This window comes from Xiphias gladius, chromosome 14, assembly GCF_016859285.1.
Source record: "Xiphias gladius isolate SHS-SW01 ecotype Sanya breed wild chromosome 14, ASM1685928v1, whole genome shotgun sequence".
Classification (NCBI taxonomy): Eukaryota; Metazoa; Chordata; class Actinopteri; order Istiophoriformes; family Xiphiidae; genus Xiphias; species Xiphias gladius.
This window is the reverse complement of record NC_053413.1, coordinates 9,355,187-9,381,481: the sequence shown is the minus strand read 5'-3', so window position 1 is coordinate 9,381,481 and position 26,295 is coordinate 9,355,187. Positions and strand designations below refer to the sequence as shown.

Here is a 26,295-nt window from a genome sequence, read left to right as displayed (position 1 = left end):
ATGATGCTTACCTCGTTCACATCTTGGTTCAGTGTGTTCACATTTGTGAATAGTAACACTGAAGTCCAGCTGAATCTGATAGGAATGTCATTAATTTTGCAGGTATTTGGTCATAAACCGAACCATTGGACAAATTAAAATTTTTACCTGATGATGATTGCATTAGGCGAAAGGTCAGGGGATCACCAAAGTTATTACAATTCATCTGGAAGGGATATGTATGTCTGCAGTAAATTCCATGACAATCTATCTAATAGTTTTTGAGATATTTCAACCAGTAATGTTTTGAAAATTTCCTAAAATGTCAACCTCATGGTGGCACCAGAGGAAAAGTCGGTGACTCTGCAAAGTCACTGGGATTCATTGATTTAGTGAAATGTCCTGATAGCTATTGAATGTATTGCCATGAAATTTGGTGCAGACAGTCATGTTCCCCCAGGATGAATTATAATGACTTTTCATACATCACCATCATCAGGCCAAAAGTTTCATTTCTCCAACAATTTGGTTTATGTTAATGCACTAAACAGAGATCAGGGTAAGCATTATACCCTCTTTGCATCACCACGGTATTGTCATTACGAGCATGTTGATGTTTGAATTAGGCTAAAAGCAGCCAACTCTTAGTCTTGTTTAATCTGTCTCTTGTTGCTCCCCACACTTTGTGGAACTGTATGGAAGTACATTGCTGGAGTACCTCTTGAATAACTGGCCAAAATCTGTTAAAATTATCCACTCTACGGGGGAAAAAAACGTGTTCACCACACTGAGTCTACATAGACACACACATACACACAGATGTCTCCACAACATTCTGGTGTCCCGCACATGTACCAAGTACCATTGTGGTGGGACATAAAAACAAAAAGTAGGCTTTTAAAAAGGATGAGAAAATTGGACTTTCTTAACCGACTTCCTCTACTTACTTTCTTCATTGAACTGTATCAGGCTCCAATAAAAGAGAGATTCCTCTTTTTATATTTTTTAGTTTTTGTTTTCTTCTTACCATTAAATCCAACAGGTTAAACTATATTGCATCATATATATTCTTGTATTTTTTCTCTTTGTAAATGAGTTGTCTGTGACAATTTGTTGTTCTTTCATTATTGTATACTAGTGTATAATATAGTTTTATATAGTGTTATATAGTTTATACAGTCGGGTCCAAAAGTCCTGCACCATTTTCCCATGGGAAAGTGGTCTCAGACTCTTGGACCACACTGTATAGTGTTATATATACACCTTTTTTTTTCTTTTTACTAACAATTAAAATTACTATACTTATATCATAAACCTTAAACAACCTGCTTTGGTAATACTGTATTTGACTATAGTACAGAGCTCATTTAAATTTGACTTTATTCTACCAACAAATAAAGACAAAACCCCTCTTCCATGAAGTAACTACAAAATGACCACTGCTTCACAAGAATCAGATAAAATAAGCAGCCTCTGGCATCCTTTTCTCAGGTCACCGTGACAATTTCAGCCTGTGCAGTCAGCAGTTTTACAGTTCCGTCGTCTCTCGAGCAGAATCTCTTGTACCGAGGTTGAGTGTGTGGAGAAAAGGACACAGAGTGCAGGTGTGACGTGGAAAGATGCCAGTAATTTTACATTTAATGTTATGACAACAAATGTAATCAGTATTTTTGGAAAACACAGCGTTGGTACAAGCTGTATTAATAATGTAAATTAGTGGTGTGTGTGTGGGAGGGAGTTTATGTGCCATAAATCATCCAGAGCGCATTCAGATTACTGCAGAGAGGATTAGAGATTTCGAAGAACAGAGTGATTGTTGATCATTTCATTTATACTGTTCTTTCATGTCGGAGAACATTTTGTTCTCGTGACTCTTTTGCCTAAATTGAGTGAGATATTTTGACTAGACTGGAGGAGAAAAAAAGGGTTCACGTACGGGAATTTGATAACATTCAACATGACACATTCATACTGTTTAAAAAGTTATAAAGATGTACTATAGTGTGTTGCTGATATATAATAATCAGAAGGACTTTAATTCCATACCCAGAGAAAAGTGGGGCACAAAGTAAAGTCAAACAATCAGTCAAAGACGTTCTTAACCTACTGGGACATACATCCAAACCTTTGGCCTTAAGGCACCAAGGTAAATCCCAATGCATGACGCAGAAAATTAGTTTACTTGCTCCTCTCATGGCTCAAGGTTGTCTCATTTACACAGGTCACCGGTGCCGCTATTGTTTGTGCTGGAGTTGTGTAATCCTAGATTCTTTCGTCCTATCCTCTTATTGTTATGGCTCCTTACCGAGTGCTTAACACACGCTGAAATAACTTCCTTAAGACCTATGTAAGCACATGCCACTTAAAGTATTTGTGAGAGCGTGCATGTGTGTATGGGAAAAAAAGGGAAGGGGGCTTCTTGCGTGCAGGACAGGGTTGGTTTGTTTTGTCAGCAAAATGTCAATCTGTCTTTGCAAGGTTATCCCATATGATCTCCCTAAATACACAGGGCTTGGTTGTCCATCTGGTTGACAGTTGAGACCCCCCCCCCATTAACACCCACCACCACTAGCCCAAGTCTGGAGGTCTTGCTTCTCTACCTCCCACTGAGAGGATATGAAAAGGCCGACAAAGCTTTCCATTCTCTTCTTTTACTGTCAGATTTTTGGATCAGTGTAATCCTCAAATGTCTGCAACACGTGTACAGCGGTTTGGTTGCTCCCTAACAACTAACTTGACAACTAAACAATGCAATGGTTCTTACTGAAAAGGGACACTCAGAAGAATTTTTCACGTCCAGAAAAGATCCGGACTCTTCTACATGCACACACACATACATATTCACACAGCCAGGCAACCACCCAACATCCAAAAGTCCAAAAAGCCAGATCTGTCCCCAATCCAAACTGCCTTGGGCTCCCCTAAGCTATTCAGCGTGTGCAAATGAAAGATGTGTCTTGGAACTGTGCAAGCCTCTAGGCAGAGCAGGACTAGCCTCATGCACAGATATACACAGCAGCCCTCTGGACAAGTTTGGCACCCACACCAGCAACTGTGGGCCAAAACTTATGTTGCGTGCTAACTCTTTCCCTCCCCCATCCCCTCATGCTATCCCGCTCTGCAATTATATGCTACACTCCCACCCAAACATGCAAGAATAGGCCTTCTCAGTCAACAGACAAACCGAGTCATTCTGTCCTCAAACCATGACATCATGACCATTTGACTTTAGTGTGAAATACAAGCTTAATTTAACTTTGTCAGGGGAAAAAAAAAAAGTGGTGTGTGTTACACTGGCAGAGCGCTGCAGTGGTGTGAACAGGAACTTCATGCAATTCTGGGAAGGCACAGCTAAATTATTCTCTAGAATATCACATTTTAGAGGAATATGTGACTCATGACAATCTCACACATCATGTCAAGAGGTGGTTCTACGGAGCTTGTGCGGACAATACGGACAGACTGTCATATTTTGACTCACTATCTGAGTACAGACAACATAACAATGTTTTGGGTGTGATTATTGATGCTTTTGTTCAATACTTAATATGAACTTTTTAAAAACAAATCTTCAGTAATGGGAGATTCCCATAGAGGCACTTAATAAGAGCAGTCAAATCACTAAAACACAGCAAAAAAACATCAAAATCCCAGACGATATCTTGACTTATAATACAATAATGCTATTATCGAACATGTCGCCAACTTTTGTGTAGAATAATGACAATGGCCTCCAGTTTCCTGAAGTTTCATGGGGTTTAGGTGCCTGAGAGGCATCTATCAAACTGCTGACAGCTTTTGTGTGAAGCACACCTCATTTTCCAAATCTGCCTCGCAACAGAGTCCTCGCCTCTGTCCTTGCAGCTCTGGGAGGGGTCCTTAAGAGTTTGCGAGCACTTGCGTGTGCATGCACGTGCATGTATATATGATAGAACCGAACCAATGACAGGCACCTCAGCCCAGCCCAGCCCTCGCAACAAAGAGGGCTGGTGGGTTTCATTGCAGCCCCGCTCACTCTCCCACACGCTCATAAATAACCATGCAGAGTCTCTGCCCGGGCCATGGGGAGAAAAGGGAGAGAAAAGAGCCATTTAGGCAGCTCCTCTCCTCTCATGCCTTCCAACTGACCTTTCCTAAGGGTCAATCAGTCCAACCACAACTCCATACTCTGACTCCCCCCTGCTCTTTCCTTGCTGACACTAACCTGAATCGCCACTTAGCAGGCTTGGGTCATTGTAAGCGAGCATTTAAGACCTGGAAGGCATAAAGCCTCACAAGCTCTCAGTCCAAGAGCATGTGAGATGGCAGCTGGGGTCAGAGGTGAAGGTCAAAATATGGGAGGAGGGGAATAAATCCTGTAGCATGGACGACAATGGCTGCAATCCCCACTGACAATGATGCCATTGTGGGCTATGGGTTGCTTAGTTTGTCCTGGAGCTGTGCCTAATAGAGTTATAGTGCTGATGTGATGGCTGTGTGGCTGAAGAGAGTAGTGTCCTTTTATATAAAGGGAGGCAACTGCAGAGGAGCTTGAAAGAGGTCTCAGCTTCTCACTTTGGCTTTGCATGAAGCCTGGGATTGTGTGTGTGCGTTTGTGTGATTGTGTGCGAGAGAGAAAGAGAGGTTATTAGCTTAACGTCCAGCCATGAATCCTTTGCTCACTGACACACGACTCCTCTCTGTAAATAGTCAGAGTTGACAACATGTATCGCAGAGGTTCCGCAGATTTCAATGAGCCGATGCAACGTGACTTTTACTTTTTGTGAACCTGTTGGGTCACGCTGTATCAGGAATAATGCAGTTATTGATTTCAGAACAATTGGGAATTTCACATTAGGTATGACTAGTGCTGAATGATAAGTAGAATTTTAACAATCGATTATTTGTTTAAATCATTTATTAAGCATTATAATTATATAATTATACATTGAATAACATTGGGTTTTCACATTTATGAAATTTAAAACTAAACCATTAATAAAAAAAAAAAAAACAGATTATTAATTGATGAAAATAATCATTAGTTGCAGCTCTACAGCAAACTCTGATTCATATTTCTGGATACAAGGACTGAAAAGCTGACAGCATCTCAAGGATATGGTCCGCTTACACTCTTCATGGTCAGGCCTTTATTTGGCACTCTACTTAAGCAGAGAGGTGGGGAAGGCCTCTGGAGAGACACAGGCCGCTGATACCACAGGATCATCATCCTCGGCATAACTCAGACACTCAGCTGGTAGACGTTATGTGGTGGCATGCCATGAGTACCTCAGTTGTCACCTCTGTTAGTAAGATTAGGCTCTGGCAGAATGGAGTGACAGATGATGAGTGGTGGGTATGACCACCGGGTGCTAATGCAGAGGACACATAAAGAGAGGTAGAAGGCTAGACTTGACAGGCAGAGTCAGACAGACAAACACTGGAGCCTATGGAGAAATGGTATGTCAGTTTTGCTGATGTCTATAGTAACAGTAGCCTCCAATTTGACATTCCCTCCACCAAACATTGGTTTTCTGTTTTTTTTTCCTTCGTTTTGGCTTCTCTTTGACCTCCTTAAAAGAACAAGCTATGTTTCCCAGGGCCCAGCTATTTGAAGCTCATAGTTTTGGTCATCCAAAGTTTTCTGTTCCAACTCAAGCCGTTCAGACACTGTCCCCACTTACATTTCCACAATGGCAGGGTCCTGGGGGCCAGACCATAGCCGCCCTAAACTCTGCCCAAAGTTGAGTTGCCTCTGGCAGGACTACTGCATGCTTTGTGTGCTGGTTCTGGCCACTGATCAGGGAAACCCCACAGTCTCTCCATGGTGAATGTCGAACGCCCAGCCAAGACTATTATGCATCCCTTCAATAGCCGTGAATAGCAGCACACTACAGTACAGAAGATTTGAGAGATGTGCAATTCACCCAGGGCTACAATGCGAGACCATGACACAGATACCTACATCGCTGAACTGAACTAATCCCTGACATGGTTCCTCTATGTTGTGTCTTTGGGTCTTTTCTGATGGACAACAAACAAAACAAATCATGATAAAACGTGTCCTACATTGCACTGCACAGGAAATATGAAATCAGCTGATGAATAATATTCCTTGACACAGTTATTGATCTAAATCCAAACAAACATTACTCTAGAAAGCCAGGAGATTATTCGACTGATTCTACAAATATTCGTTGTTGTGACTTAGTGTGGCCAAGTGGATGACAGCAGGAAGCCTATCATGTACACATTTAACACTCTTAGATATGCGGATTAACGCTCTTTCCATATTTTCACCACTGAGTTCATGTACAACACACTGAACCACAATGACCTAGTAATCTCTAGGACACGAAAAACATCCTGTTCACCATTCTCCTGAGCTCTTATATATTTGTACAGTATTTCTCTTTTCTCCTGGCACTGCTTTCCTGACCCGAGAAATGACCTAACTATAAAATCTCTGACATCTACTCTCCTAAATATTTGTTCCCTCTAATAGTCCCTCTGTTGTCAGCCTAAGTTGCTTGACAGATCAACGTCAACAATATAAATCTAACAGAATTAGAGTTTCGCTGTTATCTACATTTAGCACAGAGGAACATCTGTTTATTAATTTAAAACTCATGCAGAGTTTCCCAGCACTCCCACAGTCCAGTGGCATATTGCGGTGGTGGATATCAAGATGAGTCACATCAGCTAGCAGGCAGCTGGCAGGCTTGCAGTATCAGCCTATCCTGTTAATCTTACGATTAGCCTTCACTGATCCCATCAGGACTGCCTGGATCTGGGGTGCAGAGCCTAAAGGTTTATCCTGCAAGCCGGCCCTCCCTCACCCTGGCCACTACACGCACACAGCACAAATGGGGCACACACACACAGATACACAGCACGTCCAAAATATTTCAGCTTTTTCTGATACTGATCATAGGGATGACAAATCCCCAACACAAACCCCAGAGCCCACCGTGCCTACACCACAGTGTCCCCCGCTAACATGTCTACGATCCTGTTGTGTTTCAAGAGGGCGGTGGTGGTGGTATGTGTCACAGAGGTCAGACCCAGGAGTTAAGGGGGCAAATTCTGTGCTCTTCTGACACCAAGGGGGGAGGGGGGTTGGATAGCAGCCAAGTGACATGCCGTGACAGGCTTCAAGGCTTCTTAAAGTAGGGACGCATGGAAAGCACACGAGTAAACACTCATACACTGCACCCAGAAACACACACAGACACACATGAGCACAGTTACATATCTGTCAAATGGTGCATCTAATCCCTAAGAGACATGCCAACACTGATTTTCTTTCTCTAAAAATGTTAATAAACTCATTTTGTGTTTCCTTGAATTACCCAAACACACGAGTGTGTACTTGTGTGTGTCTTTGAGGCATGGTTGTGCTCTCTTGCAACGAATGGCCACAACGACTGGCCACAACATTAAAACCGGTGACTGGTTTTAATGGTGTGGCCGAATGGTGTATGCTTCATCATGGCAGTTAGTTTAGGACGTGTCATGGGCACTGACTGAACATGGGAAAGAATCATCTTACTGGTGGGAAAAAGGAATGCTGGAGGCAATTACCTCCCCTGACTCTCTGTCCTTGGGTCAAAAGGGGACCGGCCATAAACGCATGGACACCAACAGAGACAGACCTCTGATCATGCAGGCCTTTTTCACTCTCCCTGCAGCCACTAATATCAGCTGGTGGAAGAGCCACTGGTTGTTTAAATTTACAGGACAATGTAATTCTGTGTCATGAACAAACAACACTGCATGTATTCATCCAACATAAGCGCATAAGGAGATAGTAATGCTAACACTCTGGCCATTTTCAGCACACGAAGACAGAAACAACAAATTTTCTTATCAATAAATAATCCATTTTCTGCCCTACCTTCATTTTCACGCCACTGATGTGTACAGGTGTTAACACACCGGCTATTACCTATTGTCTTCAACAGGGGGATCTCAGAGCAGCAATAATTTCAAGCGGAGACTGTTAAGATGCCATTTTTGTTGCTGAACGTGTTTGACAAGCTCAACAAGAATATAATACACACTTGCCAACTAGGCAGGCTACTCTGTCGCCTCTCAGACAAAAGGGTCTAAGCCTGGTGCTCTCTGGATGCCAAACAGCTGAACACAATTTAATTATCATACAACCTAAAGCATGATGTCATTTCATTGCAACCTGTTCTCTCACCAGTAAATTCGAGCACAACTGGAGTGGCAGAAAATGCTTTCATTCCCCTTTGTTTAAAATATAGAAAGAAATAAGGTGTAGGCTGGATCATTTTCGCTTTTTTATTATTCAAGTTAATTGACAAGGTTGTTCTTTTCCATTCATGCCCTGCAAGGAATTTTTCAGCTGTTACAGTGTAGCCAGAGGAGAGGTGAATGAAACGGTCTGGAATGTACCATTAAAATGTAGGGGTTACTGCTGCGTGACACACTACGCATCCGATGGTGGAATTCACCAAATAAAATGTTCTTGTGCGGATTAAACTTACACTTGCTCGTTGTTGTTTAACTGTGCAATATAAACTTGACTGTGTGTGTGTTTTACAGGACGGAGAATGCTGCAAGGAAAAGAAATTCCCTGCTGTGGCGGCAGGTTGGACTGCGCCAAGATGATGTTACGAACAGCCCTTTAAAGTCGCTCCACTTCCGAGATGAAGTAAAGTAGAGCTCCGCCGCACAGCGAGGAAGGCCCGGACTGACAGTATATGTCAGTATAGCCCGTCAGATAGGCTATGTTGAGGCAAAACATTTGGACGCTGGGATTTTTTTATGGACTCGGAATCGAAGGAGTTTTCTTTCTATCCAAACCCCTGTAGGACGTGGCGTCTTGCGAATGCATTGAAGTAGCCTAAATTAGGTTCATTTGCGGCGAAACATACGTGCATTGTTTTTTATATTGCGCACGGAGACAGCAACAGCAACCTGGACTACTCTTGTGAAACAGGAATGGTTTATCCTCCCGAAGGTTTATTCTACATCGAAATGGATCAAGCACCACCAGGTAAGTTAGGGTTAAGAGCTGCCATTGTCTGATCTGCGGGGGGTCGGAAAACGTTTTATTCATATTTTGCTCGCTCTCTCTCCCTCTCTCTCTCTCTCCCTCTTTCCCTTTTGGTGGCATCGTCTAATGTAATGTCCGCGATAAAGCTGACATCGGACGAATGCCGTGCAGGTGCTAGTAATACGTTATAATGGCGAGCTCCTCGGTGCTGCGCTCCCCCACTGGCATTGCCCAGGCATGCATAGCGCAATTCACTTGCCAATTACGTAATACCTTTCGTCGGACCAGGCGCAGTGGCTTGCCTCTTTTTTTTTTTTTTTTTTTTTTTTTTGTCCCGGCACATATGACAAACTTAAGACAGAAACCCACGGCGGCTTCGCGTCTCCCCACAAACCGAGAGGCGATTGACTCCCGGGGCATGTGTGGTGGGGAAGGCTGCGTTTTCGAAGGGGGATATAGTTGAGGGTGCGTTAACGAGCGCCGCATGAAGCGACCGCTTTGTTCTCCTCCGCAGCCAGCCGTGGTTAATTTGTGCGCTAGCTCTGGAAGTAGGCTAGAGGCGAGCAGAGCAGAGCAGACAGCTCGTCTCATGACTTAACTCCGGCAACCCACCAACAGTTCGGTTTTTGTTCGATTTAGGTTTTGTCATTTGACCGCGGCGCTATTACCTTGTTCTAACGGTGAACAGGACGTGCACTTCGGTCCTGTTATGTCTTGCTAAACAACTACCCAGCCAAATTCATGTGACTTCGGCCGATTAAAATTGGACCATAATTTTACCCCCCATGCATTCATTATTTCAATACTATTACTGATTCCTGCAGTTGATTAAAATACAACAGAAGATGAACTCAAAATGAATACTACTGTCACACCATTAGAAGAATACAGATACCCTGTATTGCTCCTATAAGGTCTATGCTGTAATGTTTTAGAGACAATTCCTGAGGCTGGTTATTAAGACTTAACCTACCCTTTATGGGTTTTTCTGGATTGGACACAATGCAATCTACAGTGTAACTGATTTTATATTTTTTATTATTTCTTGCTTAAATTACCTGGCTCTTGTCTGTGCTGGTATGCGCATGTTGGTTTTGGAAGCCAGTTGAGTTTCTTGGCAGCAGGCAGAAAGGGGAAAGTGTGCAGATTTAATTTTGCTGAGTTCAGGAGCCGCAGCTTTTCGTTTTGTGCCTGCCACTGTGCTGCTGCACCTGCCTTTTGTTTATTTTAAGGTCAGAAAAAGAGGAGAGCGGATGGTGGGAGAAACCCACATTTTCTCCTCTCTGAGGGTGCTCTTGTATTCTCCCTAACTGCCTCATGAAAGGCACTTTTGTCCTGCAGTGAAATATATCGCCCTTCACCTCCTCTTGATGCGGTTTGCCCTCCTTTTTCATTTTTAGGAAAACGCTTAGTCTTTCGGCCAGACTCTCAGATTTATTTTTTTTTTTTTTTCCTTTAAGGTTGATGGAAAACTTTTGAGGATCTGTAAGTGTGCGACGATTATAAAATGGGAGGGGTGGTCCAAGAGGCTCAAAATACAATTTATGGTCTATTGAATGTTTCTCATGCAATTCAGGACAGCGTCAAAGTTTAGGTATTGGACTTTAATCTACTTTGAAACAGGTTCAGGCAATTGAACATCTAATCGTGAGAATATTCAGAATAATAAAAGAAAACATGTTTCATAAATGTTGCCTGATAGTGCTCAGAAATGAGGACTAACTGCCACATTTCCTGTTTTAAGTGCTGACCACACTTAAGATCTTAGTAATGATTTGGCAAGTTATATCTCTTGGAAACATGCCTGGGCTTGTCCACAGATCTTGACAGGCTCCATCAAGCAAAGATGTGACAGAGACTGAGAGTGTTGTTGTGTGTGCCTTTGTTGTGGAGGGGACTGGGGGGGGGGGTGTACATTGAGAACACTGTATTCACTTAACACACACACATCCTTGATTGCACCAGTTACAATACTGAAGGAGTCATTTTTCAAGTGTTTTGCTTGATATCACAGCAGATCAATGTTTTTACCGTTTCTGATAGTTCTCTGTCTAAGAAACTATCATCCTGATCCTTTATAATTTCATTTTCTTATCATTCTTTCTTTTATGCTTGCAGCTCTCCCTCCAAGGTCAACAAAGCCAGTGTCTTCCACCATGAACAACAACTGCCTTTCGCCACCTGGGTATTCGTTACAGGACGCCGAATGGTATTGGGGAGATATAACCAGGTAATGTATGCTAACTTTAACAGTCCTATATCAAACATGCAATCAATCTTAAAAAACTCTACATTCTGGTGAGTATGTGTTGTGAAACTGTTTAACATATTGGTATGTTAGATCCGTTAACTGTTAACTGATTTTCCCTCAGGGATGAGGTAAACGAAAAACTCCGAGACACACCTGACGGCTCCTTTTTGGTGCGTGACGCATCCACAAAGCTGCAAGGAGACTTTACGCTGACATTAAGGTAAGCAAAAGGAAAGGAAAACAGTTGTCCCCATTACAGCACTATCACAAATGTCACACATGTTTATTTTACATAAATAATCTAATTTTGGGCTTTGCTGTTTTCACAGGAAAGACGGGCACAACAAGCTGATCAAGATTTACCACCGCGATGGGAAGTACGGCTTCTCGGACCCCCTCACATTCACTTCAGTAGTGGAGCTCATTTGGCACTATCAGCACCATCCGTTGGTGGAATATAACGCCACACTGGATCTGATGCTCACCCACGCTGTGTCCCGCTTCCAGCAGGTTAGTTTGTACCATTATTTTATCTTTTTCAGAAAGAATGTTGGTCAGTCTGCAAAAACGTTTGATTAGTGATGATAGAGATTTTTTTGTTAAATTTAGAGGCTCGTGAATGAAACATATTTGATCAAATGCAAATTTTGACATTAGGTGAAAGAAGACAGTGTCGATGTCGCTGGAAGAAAGCTGAAGGAAGTTCACAGTCAGTATCAAGAGAAGTCAAAGGAGTTTGATTGCCTTTACGAAGCCTTCACAAAGACATCACAGGTAAAAACTAGCTTTGAAATGAACCTTGATCTCCAATTTCTATGCTAATGCCAAGTTATCGGTTCTTTTCTAAACTGTAGAATTTAGATTCACCAGTCTCCCGAGTGTTTATCAGATGTATTCGTTGTCATGCAGGAAATCCAGATGAAGCGAACAGCAATTGAGGCCTTTAACGAGACCATGCTGATCTTCGAGGAGCAGTGTCGCGAACAGGAGCGTTACGGAGAGGAGTTTGAAAGGAACAATCAGTCCGAGGGAGCCGACACAGATCTGGAGAGGTACTTCACGACATCATGGTCCAAAAAATATCCATCCATTTCCCTAGAACTCTGCCCAGATCCATGACCTTTACTTTCCCTCTCTAGCTTTCTGATAAATTATGAGAAGCTGAAGTGTCGACTCGGTGAGATCTACGACAGCAAAATCCATCTGGAGGAAGACTTAAGAACGCAGGTGGAGGACTACAGAGAGACAGACAGGAAGATGAACAGCTTGCGACCTGACCTCATCCAGCTACGCAACATCAGAGACCAGTACCTCAAGTAAGTAGAGCATGAGTGTCAGAATGTTTTTTGTGGTCTCTGTGGTAAATCACTGCAAGTTAATAAAGGGAATAAACATATTGTAGCTACTCTGTAATGTATTATCATTTTATGGTAAAATTAAACATTCCTTTGCACTTCTCCTTGCAGCTGGCTTAATCACAAAGGCGTACGGCAGAAACGCATAAATGACTGGCTGGGGATACAGAGCGACAGCCTCGACGAGTAAGTTCCGACAAATTCTCTCTGGAAGCAATATTGAAGAATGCAACTAATGCCTTATACAGGAAATACATAATTGTTACTGAGGTCTTACAGTACGATTCCTGTTTTTCCAGCACATACGTGTTGAAGGGAGATGAGAAGAATTTGCCACATCAGGATGAGACGAGTTGGTTTGTTGGTGAAATGAGTCGGACACAGGCTGAGGAGATGCTTCAAGGTAAAGCTCCTGGAACGTTCCTGATCCGTGAGAGCAGCAAACAGGGATGCTACGCCTGCTCTGTTGTGTGAGTATATGTTTGGAGAACTATTTCTGAAGAATGGATCAAGATGAATATTAAACATGATGTAAGTTGTTGACACTCATCAATGGGATTTTTCTGTTATTTGTTTCAGTGTGAATGAAGAAGTGAAGCATTGCATGATCTACAGCACACCACACGGATACGGCTTTGCTGAGCCCTACGATGTTCACTGCTCACTGAAAGACCTTGTCCTGCACTATCGCCTCCACTCTTTAGCGCAACACAATGACGCCCTGGACGTTCGGCTGTCACATCCAGTACACGCCAAAGCTGCAGCAACACCTTCTCAACACATAGAGGAACACAAACTCTTACAGACTCCAAAACACACAGGGGGGCTCCCGCCTGCAGCGCCAGAAATGTAATCCAATGGAGAGAGACAAAAGGACATGTTTACTGTATCCTGCAAGAACGACTGCATCGAGGTGCATTGTGTAAAATTTTGCACTACAGTGATTCCATCGGTTTTTGTGAATGGGATTTCACAGATTGAAGTGGGACCGGAACTTGAATGTCAGCTTGAACTTTGGTTTTTGTTTTGTTTTTTTTATTGTTGTTTGTTTGTTTTGTTTTTTTGTTTTTTGTTTTTTTGGGGGGTGGGGGGGTGGGGGTTGGTTTGGTTTTTTTTTTTGTACTTCATTTATTCCCGTTTGTTTAATGAACACTTTTGGTAGGGATGTTGACAACCAGAAAATTGCTCACTGACGTCAGGTGCTGCACCTTTGTTTGACTTCAACTTTTATAACTATAGTTGACGTTACTAGAGATGTCTGTTTTCCTAGTTAAAATTTATTCAGTTCTGAAAATTTGACCAATACGTTTTATATATATCGGGTTGCTACTACTCAGTGCATCTGTGAGGGGAATAAATGAAGCCGTAAACAGGCTGATTCCATCATATCGGTTTGGTGGTCCAAACCATTTTTGGGTAAATGCAAGGTGTGAATATGTGAAAATTTGTGGTGCATCTTGACAATTTGCCCCTTTCTTAATATACGTTCATATACAGTGGATAATTATGTAGCATTAACATCCTGTAGAATACCATTGTAAGAGCATACTCAATGTTATACCCATTGACCAAAGCACTTAATAGTGAGCAAAACTACATCCCTGTTTAGTCCGGTATTTGCATTTGGGCAAGGGGAGGACAATTTATGTACACCTGCTGATGTGCTGATCAAAACATAATCTGAAGTACTGTATGTTATATTCTGTTACTCAAAGAAGTATAAGCTTTTTGTATTCTATATATATTTTTTCTATAAACATGCCACAAGATGAAAGCTTGAAGAAAGTGCAATCCAACAGTATTTCTATTGTTGCAATGTATGACGATGATGATGGTGGTGAAGGTATTGCTGTTATGAGAGGTTGACATTTGCCACAAAAATGCACTCTCTTTGGTGGTGTCAGTGTGATGTGGCCTCCGATGTTTGTGTGAACTGCCAGAGGTCCGGATGTATCCTGCCTCCATTACTTGAACTGTGGCATTGCTCGAGCTATGAATGTTTTTCATGACATGCAGCCTACATAGCTTAAGAGGAAAGGAATCCATGTTGAACTTGGCACATTTTTCAAGTTTAAGGACAATAGATACTCTGTACAGAGAACCTGTAAAATGTATTTCTGAGGTTGGTTTATGGAAGGAGGGTGATTAAGCCTGTTATAAAAATATAACTCCACTGGCGGATTGAGGAAACTCCTCGGGTGAAGCTAAGCAATGTGAGATCCTGACCTTTTTCTTGCTGAAAGACAATAAACTGATGAGGGTTTTGTCAGCTTACGTAATCCATTGTTTTGTTTTTTTTCCACAGTCCATTGCTGATACTGTCCCAGCAATGCATGGTGTAATATTTCTAATCATTTAAGGCAGCCATACATAAAGTTTCAGGAGCTATTTTTGTAATTTTTTTCCAAGTAATGTTACAGTTCTTATGACATGGCTAAAGAAAAACGACCAAACACAAAGCACAGAATGACTTAATGAATGAATGGTGAATTAACTAGTTATCTAAAATGTACCGTCTGTCTTCGTGGAACCATTATAGTCTGATGAGCTTATCCTTGGGTAAGCAGAGATAGGACGCAGCGAGGGCACTGGAGGACACGCTGTGGACAGATGGAAGAGAAAGGAAGCGATAAAGACAATAGCAGGATATGCGCAGGCCCTTTCCCTACTCAGCCCGGCTACCATTGAGTCACTAGAAAAAAATATGCATTAAACCTACTTCACAGGGAACACGCAGCATTTTGAAACTTTTTTTGACGCTCCCTTGAAAGGAATGCAGCTCCACTATAACTAACATTTGGTACCAGCCAGCTCAAGAGCTGCTCGAGTTTTGTCTCCCGAACTTTATCGCACAGTCAACACCATTGTTCTCTGATCATTTTAGAAAATTACTGTGTTCCAGAGTTTCCAAACTAACTCAAGCTCCATCTACAAAGGAATACTTGTGTAAACCTTAGGACACAATGGGCACTGATGATGATGAAGATGATGAGGATGATGGGGATGATGACCCTGGGTGACACCACCACTGGCCTTCCGTGACCAGAGCAACAGGTGGCCTCTTTCAACCATCACATAAGGCCTGTTTTAGGTAGGGATTAATGAGGTGCCGAGGGCAGGGATGTACTGGGGGAGAGTCTCAGTTCCAGGCCACGGATTACTCCCTCTTACCTGTGTCAGCATAGCGAGCGGCTGGACAGGCGGCATGCGTGCTTTGCGAGGATGGACCAGAGGCAGGGGGAGATAGATAGATAGGACAGACTGTACCGGCGCTGAGTCATCCTCAGCTTGCGTGAGTGTCCAAGAGACAGGGAGAGAGTGGGTAGTGTGTGAGGCAGACAGGCAGGAAAAGAGGGGGGACAGGAAAGAGTACTCAAAAAAGTGCATTTCTCTAACTCCTGTACAGGATGGTATAAAAATGAAGGCTGAAAAGGTCAAGCTGGGCCTTTCCTACATTTCCTTTAACCCGCCTGGCTATACCCCCGAGCTTTTTGCTTTTACAGCGGTTTAGCTTACACTGCTCAGCCTTATTTTCCTTAGCTCCCTGAGTCTGAGTTTAATCTACGTAAAACCCAGCCTCCATGTATTTTCTTTTTTCTTTTTTTTTTCTTCTTACTCATACATACACAGACCTCCTCTGCTTCCCTCCCTTTCTCTTTCCTTGTCAGCAGGCCTCAGTCGTAGAGCTCGCTCGTTTAAACTCATAGTAATTTTGCTTTATAGTTCTCAATGTAAATGAGTCCTGGCTGGTGGGGGTGGGGGTGTTGCGGGACGAATTACCTTTGGAGTCACGCCTAAAATACACACACCATCAACTGTCTCGCAGGCTTTCTGAAAAAGAGGTTTTCGCTTTCAGTTTGGGCGCAGCCAATCGCTTCTCTCCTCCCCTCTGTCTCCGTCCGATTCTACCGTTTCCACGCTGCCCGATCAGCCAATGAGCGACCGGTAACGTGCCGAGCGTCAGCCAATCACCGACCAGTTGCTATGTTGGAGGCAGAATCGATAAGAGGGATTTTTTTTCCCTCTCGCTCTCTATGTTTTTTTTCTGCTTTTTTTTTTTTTTTTTTAACTACCTCACATTATAGCTGGCTTATAGGCTGAAAGCAAGATCCTGTTGCCCGCCAAGCAGCATGAATGCCACGGACTAAAACCATTAAGCGTACGAACTCCACATTTTACACATTTTCTTTGAAGCCTCTAATACCACGACAAATAAAAGCCAAACAGCTCTGTCTGTATATTGTGCATGTCTTTGTATATGCACGTCTGTAGGAACATATCAGTTTATTGTAGAATTTATCACCCAGTGAGTTGTTGAGATCATGGAAAAGCTAGAAAGTAAAGCTGGAAAATTCTTTCCCCGCCTGGAGGAATTATGGTAAATGATGCACATCAAACAAGTTTCAGACTGAAAAAGATGTTGAAAAAGTTTTAATATAACCCCCCCCCCCCACACACACACACACACACAACCAATGTTTTCTTTAATATCTTGGCTGTGTTTTAAAGAATTGTACACAAAACAAAATGTCTGATCACTTACAGTCACCCCCAATACACCGTAGTTGCGTAACAAGACCTTGGAAGCTACAGTGAATACTGTGCATACTGAACAAAATATTTAGGAAAATAATTAAGTGCCTTGGGATTGTTAAACCAATACACTAGATTATTAATCCCAAATCTAATCTGTGTAGAATAAGATGCAATCATTACACGAACTGCACCTTTAACTTGCATTTTAAGTTGACACAAATAAAAGTCACATGACATTAAAGTATTCTACTAAAAAAAAGTTAATGATAAAATGTAGGATTCCCTGCTGTTTTGTCAAAAATATAATGTGACATCACTTCATACTAATTCAATAGATGCTTCCAAACCTAAAATGAATATTAATCGGCTATTTCAGTGATCTCCGGTGACAGTAATTGGAGTAAGGGGTTCAGACAGGGTTCAGATCACACTGAGATGAGGGGTGACACTGAGCCAGCTCTTATAAGGGGATAACACACTGCTGCTCGCTGACAAACCATTCAGGAAAAATGCCAGTTCAGATCCACAACCAAATCAGATCTCCAGACACCAGTTTAGACAGGGATGGAAAATGATCCCACCACCTTGAAACAGGTAGAGCAGGACAGTGACACCACTCTAAAATAATAACTTAACTTTTGGATAAAGGCCTAATAGTATGCCTGATTTCCTCCCAATTCAACCTGAGACATACCATATTATGTTGCGCTTCTATTTCTCAAGGAAAAAAAAAAACCCTCACTAATGATTTCAGCTATAATAAATGAAGGACCTCAGCGTCCCTCAAGCTCTTAGGACAATCTCATTGCGGGAGTTCGGCTCTCAGATAGATTAAAAAAGATCCAGCAGGCACATGGCCAGCAAACCAATGTGGCACAGGCACGACAGACACCGGCTCCAGTGCAGACGGCAGGGAAGTTTCAGAGTACAAATCAGAAAACCAGTTCGGTCTGAAAGCATAATACTGTATGTACACTGCAGGTGGTGAACCCAGCCAAGATAAGGAAAGGTTATGCAGTTCACAAGTCCTGTCAGGTAAGGGCAGGAGCCTCGTCTGGAAGAACTTGGACAAGGTAAAATTTACAACTGCAATGTACTTGTTATAAGAAGGAAAATGTATTATTAACACAAAATAAAATACCCTCATCATCTAAAAGGGATTTTTAAAGTATAACTTATGGGCAATATTATGGAAATAATGATAAAATCTCCCACCACAGAGTGCTGTAATTACTTGTTTTGTGTTATCGGGTATGATTTAAAGCCAATCAAAGCACTCAGGAAACTCTGAACTCTACCTACTCCCATAAGAATCCTTAAGATGTCAGCTTGATCTCATGATGTTTTTCTTTCCTGGTGAAAGCAATGTCTAGCCAGAGAAAAGAGCCCTGATGAAATCGTCAGACATACCCTGCACTTAAAACTGAATGGTAATTATAGTGACCACTTTCCATAGGATGACCCTCACATTATTTACTTTTTCTCCCGCCACATGGGAGATTCTGGGAGCAAAGGCAAACACTCTGCTTCCCATCACCACAGTGGAGAGGCATGATGATCAGTGAAAAACAATTATCATGCTCCTGACAAGCAAAAACGTTGCCTATAGGAGGGGAAAAAAAGAGACACCACAGCTGTGTTTGACAACAACAAGAACAACAAAAAGCATGATCACACTGTAACAGAACCATTTTCACCGAAAGAAGTCTGTGACACTACATTCATATTCACTTTAACACCCCACCTACTTATTAAACCTGTTTTACAAGAGACACCTGCCCAGGCAGCAGCATAAAGAACAAAAGGCAACGAAAAAGACACACTTTATATGACAATTCATACACATAAAGCCTAAACACTACAAGTTATCCATGAAAATTCTATCTTTAAGATGAATTTCATGTTTTAAGGAGAGGTCTCTGGTAATTGAGACAAAATTAAAAAGAATCTAAACTTCTGATTGAAAAGTCTATATCTGTCATTTGAACCAACTTCTGATGGACATATTATCATGCTGAACTCGTAAAGAACTTGTGTGTCCCTCGCCAGCGTGAATAATCCACTGATTGAATGGAGGTTGTTGTCACACTTCAATGAAACACCAATGAAGCCCTTGAATTGCAAAACAGCCCTGATCACCTCACGACTGCTAAAAATATGTAATGTGATAAACACATATCTCAGCCTTGTGTGGAAAGTAATTGTGCCACTACTGAGAAAAAAAGGAGCTTATTTTGAGGATGAAGAATACATTCAAAAACATTTGAATATTTTTTGTGTTTTCTGATAAACATGTAGCCAAGAGAAGGCTTTTTGATGGGCATTTAAATGGGATGGATTTAAAAAGATATCACATTAAATGGTAGAAATTACAGGTTAAAACATTGTTAAGTAGGTTTAAGTTTAGTCATGAAAGGATCTGCACTGAAAATCATTTGTGAAAAATGGAATGACTGAACATGGCAAAACTTGGTAGAATTGCCATCAATATAATGTATTTTCTTTTGAACATTTGATAGTTGAAAACTGTTAACTAGTTTGCTTAAAGTTAGGGTGCCATCACAGATTTTTTTCCCCCGTTTGGTTTAACAATGATGTTTTTCATGTTCACAAACTCTGTTAGTCTCTCAGGGTAGACATTTTAAGTCTAGATTTTCAGATTCCTCCCAAGATTTTTCACTGCAAAGAGGGTAAACATTACAGTGACAGGGAATGTGCTTGCTTTTTCAAAGCTTACTCAGTTCAGAGGGTGAGCTTTGCCTCATATTGGCTTACAAAGAGTCCATTTAAGTTGTATCCAATAAGCTAATTAATCAGCTGAGATAATGGCCATGCTGGATGCCCTTTAGGGAAACAGGACACACAGGAAACTTAACAATACAGGGCAACAGGAGGGAAACCCAACCAAGGGTGTAGCTAAAATGGTGGCCAGGTTGGCACATGATACATTTGAATTCTAATTGGCCAACGTTGGTGCCGCCACATATTCTTTAGTACACCACTGGCTGTTTAATTCTGAGTGACACATTGAAATAGCTGGAAACACAAGTCAAGTGACAGATGTTACAGGACTTGTATTTCAAGTGTGTAACTGATAATCTTACTGGATGTTACAGTTATCAACCAAGAGATTTCTGAGTGCAGTTCAGAGGCGTTTTTCACCTCAGTTCAGTGGACCAGACTGGTCTAATGAGCCCAAGCATTGCTAGAGTTCTGAATGTAATAACAGGTTTCCAACATAATATTTAAACTAATTTGATTCAAAGCTACTGATTAAAACAAACCGGACTAACCATCGGCACTGTCTAAGAGCAGGCTAGGATGTTGGCTTGGTTAAGTCTCCAGTGGAAGAGTTTGCAGCCAACACATTGGAGGATAGCTACATCTAAAATTAACATTCTGCTGGGGGCTGAAATGGTAAGAGTACAATGATAATTTACAGGGTAGGTTTTTATGGTTTGTTGTCAAGGACTTCCATTTATTTAGCTGCTCCTTCGAAGGCAACAGTGCCATCTGGCGTTGAATATTGTAGGAGGTTTAGCGTGTATTTCTACGTTTATTGCCCTAAACCAATATAAATAATATAAAATAATTAAAATAAAACTAAATATGTCTTGTAGTCGTGCAATTAAAGTTTTGTTTCCCAAGAGAGAAAACCAGGGCCACTGACCAGGCAAACTCACAGAAAATCCAAATTCACGTGAATTGATTAGTTATGACTGGAGCTTCAACTGCCAGACCAGTGCAGTCGATCCAGAAAAAAAGATTGACAGTCTGCAGGGCGACGGAAGTTGCCTGCATCCTCATTACTATACTTATGGGTAAGTCGCAGTTAAAAAAATAAAGGTGACATTTGGCGTTTTTGGTATACATGTCCGTGAGTTGACAGTCTGAGTAGGGGCTGGTTGCGCAGTCGGGTTGTCTGGGTTCAGCTAACCGTTTTACTGTTAAATAGGAATCCTGAATCCACCCCGGCAAGATGTCTGTTGGCTAGCATTCCTGGCTAACGGCGACGGGAGGTGTGTTTTTATAGATAATTCAGTATGGTTGAGGTGCACAGTAACTTAACTTTGACTGCTCCAGTGTGCTCAACCGGGGGGAAGTCAAGACGGACACCCTTTATAGGTTTATCGTTCACAATTTGCTGATAAGGCCAGAGTTTTTCGTTGTTACACAACAGTCAGATGTGACTCTGTGTGTTTTGGTGTTCATGCTGTCAGCTCATGTGTCTTTCAGGCGTGTTTTGTGCTGAGGCTCTCTAGAGAGGAGGGTTTGGGGATCCTGGTCTCCATGGTAACACAGTCCTGCCCCAGCTGCCATGTCCTCCATCTCTTTGTCAACATCCCCTGGTTGTGGTGGTGATGCTGCAGCTGCCATGGCAACCCAGGGATGTGAGCAGGCTCTGCTGGCCTCAGACCGCTATGCCAGACTCATCCTGGCCCAGATGAACAAAATGAGGCTCCGCACCGACTTTTGCGATGTGGGGCTGAAGGTCGGCAGCCGGGTCTTCAGGGTCCACCGGCTGGTGCTCGCTGCCAGCAGCCCATATTTCTCTGCCTTGTTCTCCGGGGGGATGAGGGAGGTGGATAAGGAGGAGGTGCAGATCCTCGGTGTGGAGACTGAAGTTTTTGAGGTTTTGCTGGACTTCATATATACAGGTCTGAATCGATCATGATATTCCCATCATTGCTTTCGATAAAGTCTGCATAGTTGTGTACCATTTTCTCCGTGGAAATGTATATTCTTTCCTATCAGGCGTGATCAGCGTGAATGTGGAGAACGTTCAGGAGCTGATGGTTGCAGCAGACATGCTGCAGCTGAATGAGGTGGTGTCTGTCTGTGGAGAGTTTCTCAAGAGCCACATGGACCCAACCAACTGTGTGGGCATCTTTCAGTTTTTGGAGCAGATTGCCTGCATGGACATGCTGGAGTTCACTGAGAACTACATCCAAGTTCACTTTCTGGAGGTATGAATGCACAAGATGCACTGTATTAAGCTTTTTCATGTGTTTCATATGTAAATTAAAGTGAGCTGTACATGAAACATACATTCTGTCGTTATTTAAAAGCACAATCAAACACCACCAGCATGCAATCAGAATGGTATTTTTACCACTTATGTTGCTAAAAGGACTTTTGCTTGCATTGTAATTTTCATGTTTAATGCTTATGGATTGCCTTGTTCAACTGCCTCCTTTTAGGTTTGTGTTACTGATGAGTTCAGGGGCCTGTCAAAGGATCAGTTGGTGAGGCTGCTGCGAAGTGAAGAGCTGAGGATTGAGGATGAATACCAGGTATTCACCGCAGCCATGGACTGGGTTCTCCAAGATGTGGCAAAGAGGAAAAAACATATAGTCGAGGTGCTGGAACCAGTCCGCTTCCCTCTGCTTTCTCCACAGAGGCTGTTCAAGTACATAGAAGGTAGTAAAAGTATGAAATTTATGTTCCACTTCTACATTTTACAGTCCTTAGTATTTATATTCCATGTATTGTTTTAACATTGAAATAAAGATAAGGATATTAAACCAAACCCTACATGTGAAACATTTTTGCCACTTTGTCTCTCCACAAAGGTATTACTGACTTCAGCCTGAGGGTGGCACTGCAGACTCTGCTGAAGGAGTACACTGAAGTCACAAAGTCTCCCAAAGAAAATAAGATATACAGTCAGCTACAACCAGCCAAGATGAGGCCCAGAAGAAAAGCCAGGAAATACCTGTATGCCATAGGTTCTGTATCAAACTTCTCGTTTCAGCACATAAACATGGTTTGTGATGAAATTTGGTGAATGAAGACAATTTAGATGAAAACCTCCCCTGAAATTTTCTGATAAGAAATGTCAGACATGCCATTTAATCTCGGACCTTGACTTGTTAGGAGGCTACACTCGGTTGCAGGGCGGCCGCTGGAGTGACAGCAGGGCGTTGAGCTGCGTGGAGCGCTTTGACACCTTCAACCAGTACTGGACCACGGTATCATCCCTACACCAGGCCCGCAGCGGTCTTGGGGTTGCAGTCCTGGAGGGTATGATCTATGTGGTGGGAGGTGAGAGAGCTGAAGGTGTGCTCTGTGTAACAAAAAAATAACATAACCTGCATCAGTCTGACACTGATTTTTTTTTTTTTTTTTTTTTTTGTGTAGGGGAAAAAGACTCAATGATTTTTGACTGCGCAGAGAGATATGACCCAGTGACCAAGCAGTGGGCTGCTGTGGCATCTCTGAACTTTCCTCGCTGTGGAGTTGGTGTCTGCCCCTGTCATGGAGCTCTGTATGCACTCGGTAAACATCACAGTAATACTAGCGCCATGTTTATCCAAAATACATACAGCACAAGCTGCTCCATTGATTTCACACATGAAGATCAGTTTATTGGTCGTGGTTAGTCCTGCTCAGCCTTTGAAAACAGTTGTTTAATGTCTTCTGTGGCTCTGGAGGAGTTTTGTCAAGACGGCGCTTAGACTTGGGGTTTGGGATTGGAGTCTACAAATTTATAACAGAAACCTTGCATCGCAAACTGGGGACATCAAGTCTGAAAGACACAGGCATATACCAGTGAGGGAAGGTCTAATGAAAGATGCTGCTGAGTTTGGGAAATGTAGGATCTGGTGTTTTTGGATTATGATCCATACTAAGAAATAAAGGTCAAGATAACTCAGCCTCTGCTGCTATAATTTTGTTCATTCTTGTTTCAGTCTGCTTCTTGCGAGTCCCCAAACTGTTATGGCAGTGCAGTACTAAATTGCTGGAGTACCCCCTTAGACACAGGGAAAGAACATCAAAGCAATGTTACTAAAGATGATGACTGTAAAAGAAGAAACAAAAAGACGGTAATGAATTACATCCTGATTACAAGCAATGACAGGACTGGAATGGCTTCCAGAATCTTATCAATATAACAGCAAAACTGCAAACGGCAAGTTTAATAAGTTCAACAAAATCCTTTTGTGAAATGATAATAAATAACTACAACTATAATAATAGTACATGCTATTAAATCGATGGTGCATAAGCAACATCTTGGGGACAAAATGTCACCCGATTGTTATACTGTCCTTTGCTTCTTTAGGGGGTTGGATTGGGTCGGAGATTGGGAAGACAATGGAACGATATGACCCAGAGGAGAACAAGTGGGAGGTCATCGGCAGCATGGCAGTTCCTCGTTACTACTTCGGATGCTGTGAGCTACAAGGTGCGTGATTCCCTTTTTTTTTATGTATACAATCAGGTGCAACTTGTAAGAACCGTCAACAGAGATTTCTCATGTAGCAAAGATGTTTGGCAGAGAGAATGTACCATAGCAATAAATAGTATTAGAGATAAAACTGTAAATTTCTCTGAAACCCCCTTTAGTGTCTATATTTCTCTTATTACATCAACACTTGGACACTCCATTGAGCAGCTCTGAACTAAATGCAGTTGTTTCCGCACAGGGTTTATTTATGTGATCGGAGGAATCAGCGATGAAGGGATGGAGCTGCGCTCAGCTGAAGTGTATGACCCCATCTCCCGCCGATGGAGCGCCCTGCCCGTCATGGTCACACGTCGAGCTTATGTGGGTGTTGCCTGCCTCAATAACTGCATTTACGCCGTGGGTGGCTGGAATGAGGCGCTGGGTGCACTGGAGACAGTGGAGAAGTATTGTCCTGAAGAGGTAAAGTGTCGCTAACGACACGTAATATCTTAATGTCTGAGAAAATATTTTTTCTTTGATTCTAGCATTCTCTGCATCTTTTTGCTTGTCTTTCAGGAAAAATGGATGGAGGTGGCCCCGATGTCTACTGCACGTGCAGGCGTTTCGGTGTCAGCAGTTAACGGGCTGCTGTACGCTGTCGGGGGCAGGGCCGCCAGCAGAGACTTCTCTGCCCCGGTGACGGTGGACTCTGTGGAAATCTACGACCCTCACCTGGATACCTGGACAGAGGTCGGCAACATGATCACCAGCCGCTGTGATGGAGGCCTGGCTGTGCTCTGACATACAGGAATGTTCAGATTCAAACTGTGGACCTTCATGTCAGCCCCTGAATCATCCCAAAACTGCGTGAACTAAAGAGAAGCTGCACCTTAAAAAACACAAAAGTGCGCTTTTGTCTCATGTGGGCTTTCACATGATCATTTATGTTATTTATACATGGTTTAGACATGTTTTGTTTTTTTATTTGTCCGTAACATTTGACATTAATTTGAAGTTTGAATATCACAGCAAATCAATGACTGGAAAACTGCCAAAACTGCTTCCATTAACACTGTTACATGGCTCATCTGTTCTTCGATTCTACAAGAATGTGAGAGTGGCAACGCACTTGTATTCCCCTTTTGTGTATTGGGAGACAAAGCTATCCTGACCATGAGGATAATTTTTTCACAGTAGAGGATTCTATTTTTGATTGACCAGAGAGTTTTTTTTTAAGCAGCGTTAGAGTCCTGTGGGGACTGAGAATACTGTTCTGGGCTAAGATGTGAAAGCAGCGTTCTTTAGATTGTTTTCTTTTTATCTTTCCTCAAAGAAATATTTGAGGTGTGTGCTTTGCTACTTGGAAAATGGATCAAACCACTTTGAGCCTATTTCATAATGGAACCAAATGAAACTTAAGGGTGTTTTAAGTTTCATGGTTAGTGACTTCTGTGAATAGTTGTGAACTTGAACAGCCACCAGTGGTGCGATTGCTCTGTTCCAACTGGATTATTTTTGTATATATATAATACTGTAAATACTTGTGCCTCTGTCACTATTTACGCTTAAGTCCAAGCGGGCGAATACTGCTCATTTCGCTCATTGGTAGCACCTGAAATGTTTAGAATTTACATTTCATCCTTCTAAAGTTGAAACACTTGACAATAATTGACAATGCACATGTACAGAAATGTGTTTACCTTGTTAATGCAAAGTACTGTTAGTTTCCTCTTTGGATTTTGTGAAATGAGTGCATATCACATTGAGGTGTTGCAAAGTTACAGTATCACCTATCGTGTACTGTTATCTCTTTGCAAGGAACACAATATTACAGAACAGCAATCACGTCTTTCATTGTTGATTTTCATATTTAATAAACTTCATAAAAAAGAGGCGTCTGCTGGGTTTGAAATTAGCCTACATTACCCCTTTTTTTTAATTCAAGATCATTAAAATTTAATAACTTTAAAGAGGACTCATACTCCAAGAGTCCTAAGCA

General features: G+C 42.2%; 2 protein-coding genes across 2 annotated transcripts; both read left to right on the top strand.

Annotated features, from left to right (window-relative positions):
- The first annotated feature begins 8,643 nt into the window (after positions 1 to 8,643).
- LOC120799460 (phosphatidylinositol 3-kinase regulatory subunit gamma-like) lies at positions 8,644 to 13,665 on the top strand. The gene is made up of 10 exons (XM_040144690.1): positions 8,644 to 8,983; positions 11,102 to 11,213; positions 11,356 to 11,454; positions 11,564 to 11,744; positions 11,892 to 12,008; positions 12,144 to 12,286; positions 12,374 to 12,550; positions 12,701 to 12,775; positions 12,889 to 13,059; positions 13,169 to 13,665. Exons 1-10 carry the CDS (start codon positions 8,929 to 8,931, stop codon positions 13,440 to 13,442), a joined length of 1,404 nt encoding a protein of 467 aa, XP_040000624.1. The 5' UTR covers positions 8,644 to 8,928; the 3' UTR covers positions 13,443 to 13,665.
- Positions 13,666 to 20,850: 7,185 nt separating this feature from the next.
- LOC120798678 (intracisternal A particle-promoted polypeptide) lies at positions 20,851 to 26,228 on the top strand. The gene is made up of 10 exons (XM_040143156.1): positions 20,851 to 20,946; positions 21,362 to 21,783; positions 21,881 to 22,092; positions 22,327 to 22,546; positions 22,699 to 22,854; positions 23,003 to 23,170; positions 23,267 to 23,404; positions 24,192 to 24,314; positions 24,556 to 24,776; positions 24,873 to 26,228. The coding sequence occupies exons 2-10, from the start codon at positions 21,444 to 21,446 to the stop codon at positions 25,095 to 25,097; spliced, it is 1,803 nt and encodes a 600-aa protein (XP_039999090.1). The 5' UTR covers positions 20,851 to 20,946; positions 21,362 to 21,443; the 3' UTR covers positions 25,098 to 26,228.
- Positions 26,229 to 26,295: the final 67 nt, after the last annotated feature.

What these genes read in the sequence shown, in the direction of transcription:
- LOC120799460 (XM_040144690.1), top strand. Translation starts at nt 8,929, where the DNA reads ATGGTTTATCCTCCCGAAGGTTTATTCTACATCGAAATGGATCAAGCA. An exon ending in TATTGGGGAGATATAACCAG is followed by an intron (nt 11,214 to 11,355) that starts GTAATGTATGCT and finishes ATTTTCCCTCAG; the next exon opens with GGATGAGGTAAACGAAAAAC. An exon ending in ATCAGAGACCAGTACCTCAA is followed by an intron (nt 12,551 to 12,700) that starts GTAAGTAGAGCA and finishes TTCTCCTTGCAG; the next exon opens with CTGGCTTAATCACAAAGGCG.
- LOC120798678 (XM_040143156.1), top strand. Translation starts at nt 21,444, where the DNA reads ATGTCCTCCATCTCTTTGTCAACATCCCCTGGTTGTGGTGGTGATGCT. An exon ending in TATGATCTATGTGGTGGGAG is followed by an intron (nt 23,171 to 23,266) that starts GTGAGAGAGCTG and finishes TTTTTTGTGTAG; the next exon opens with GGGAAAAAGACTCAATGATT. An exon ending in CGGATGCTGTGAGCTACAAG is followed by an intron (nt 24,315 to 24,555) that starts GTGCGTGATTCC and finishes GTTTCCGCACAG; the next exon opens with GGTTTATTTATGTGATCGGA.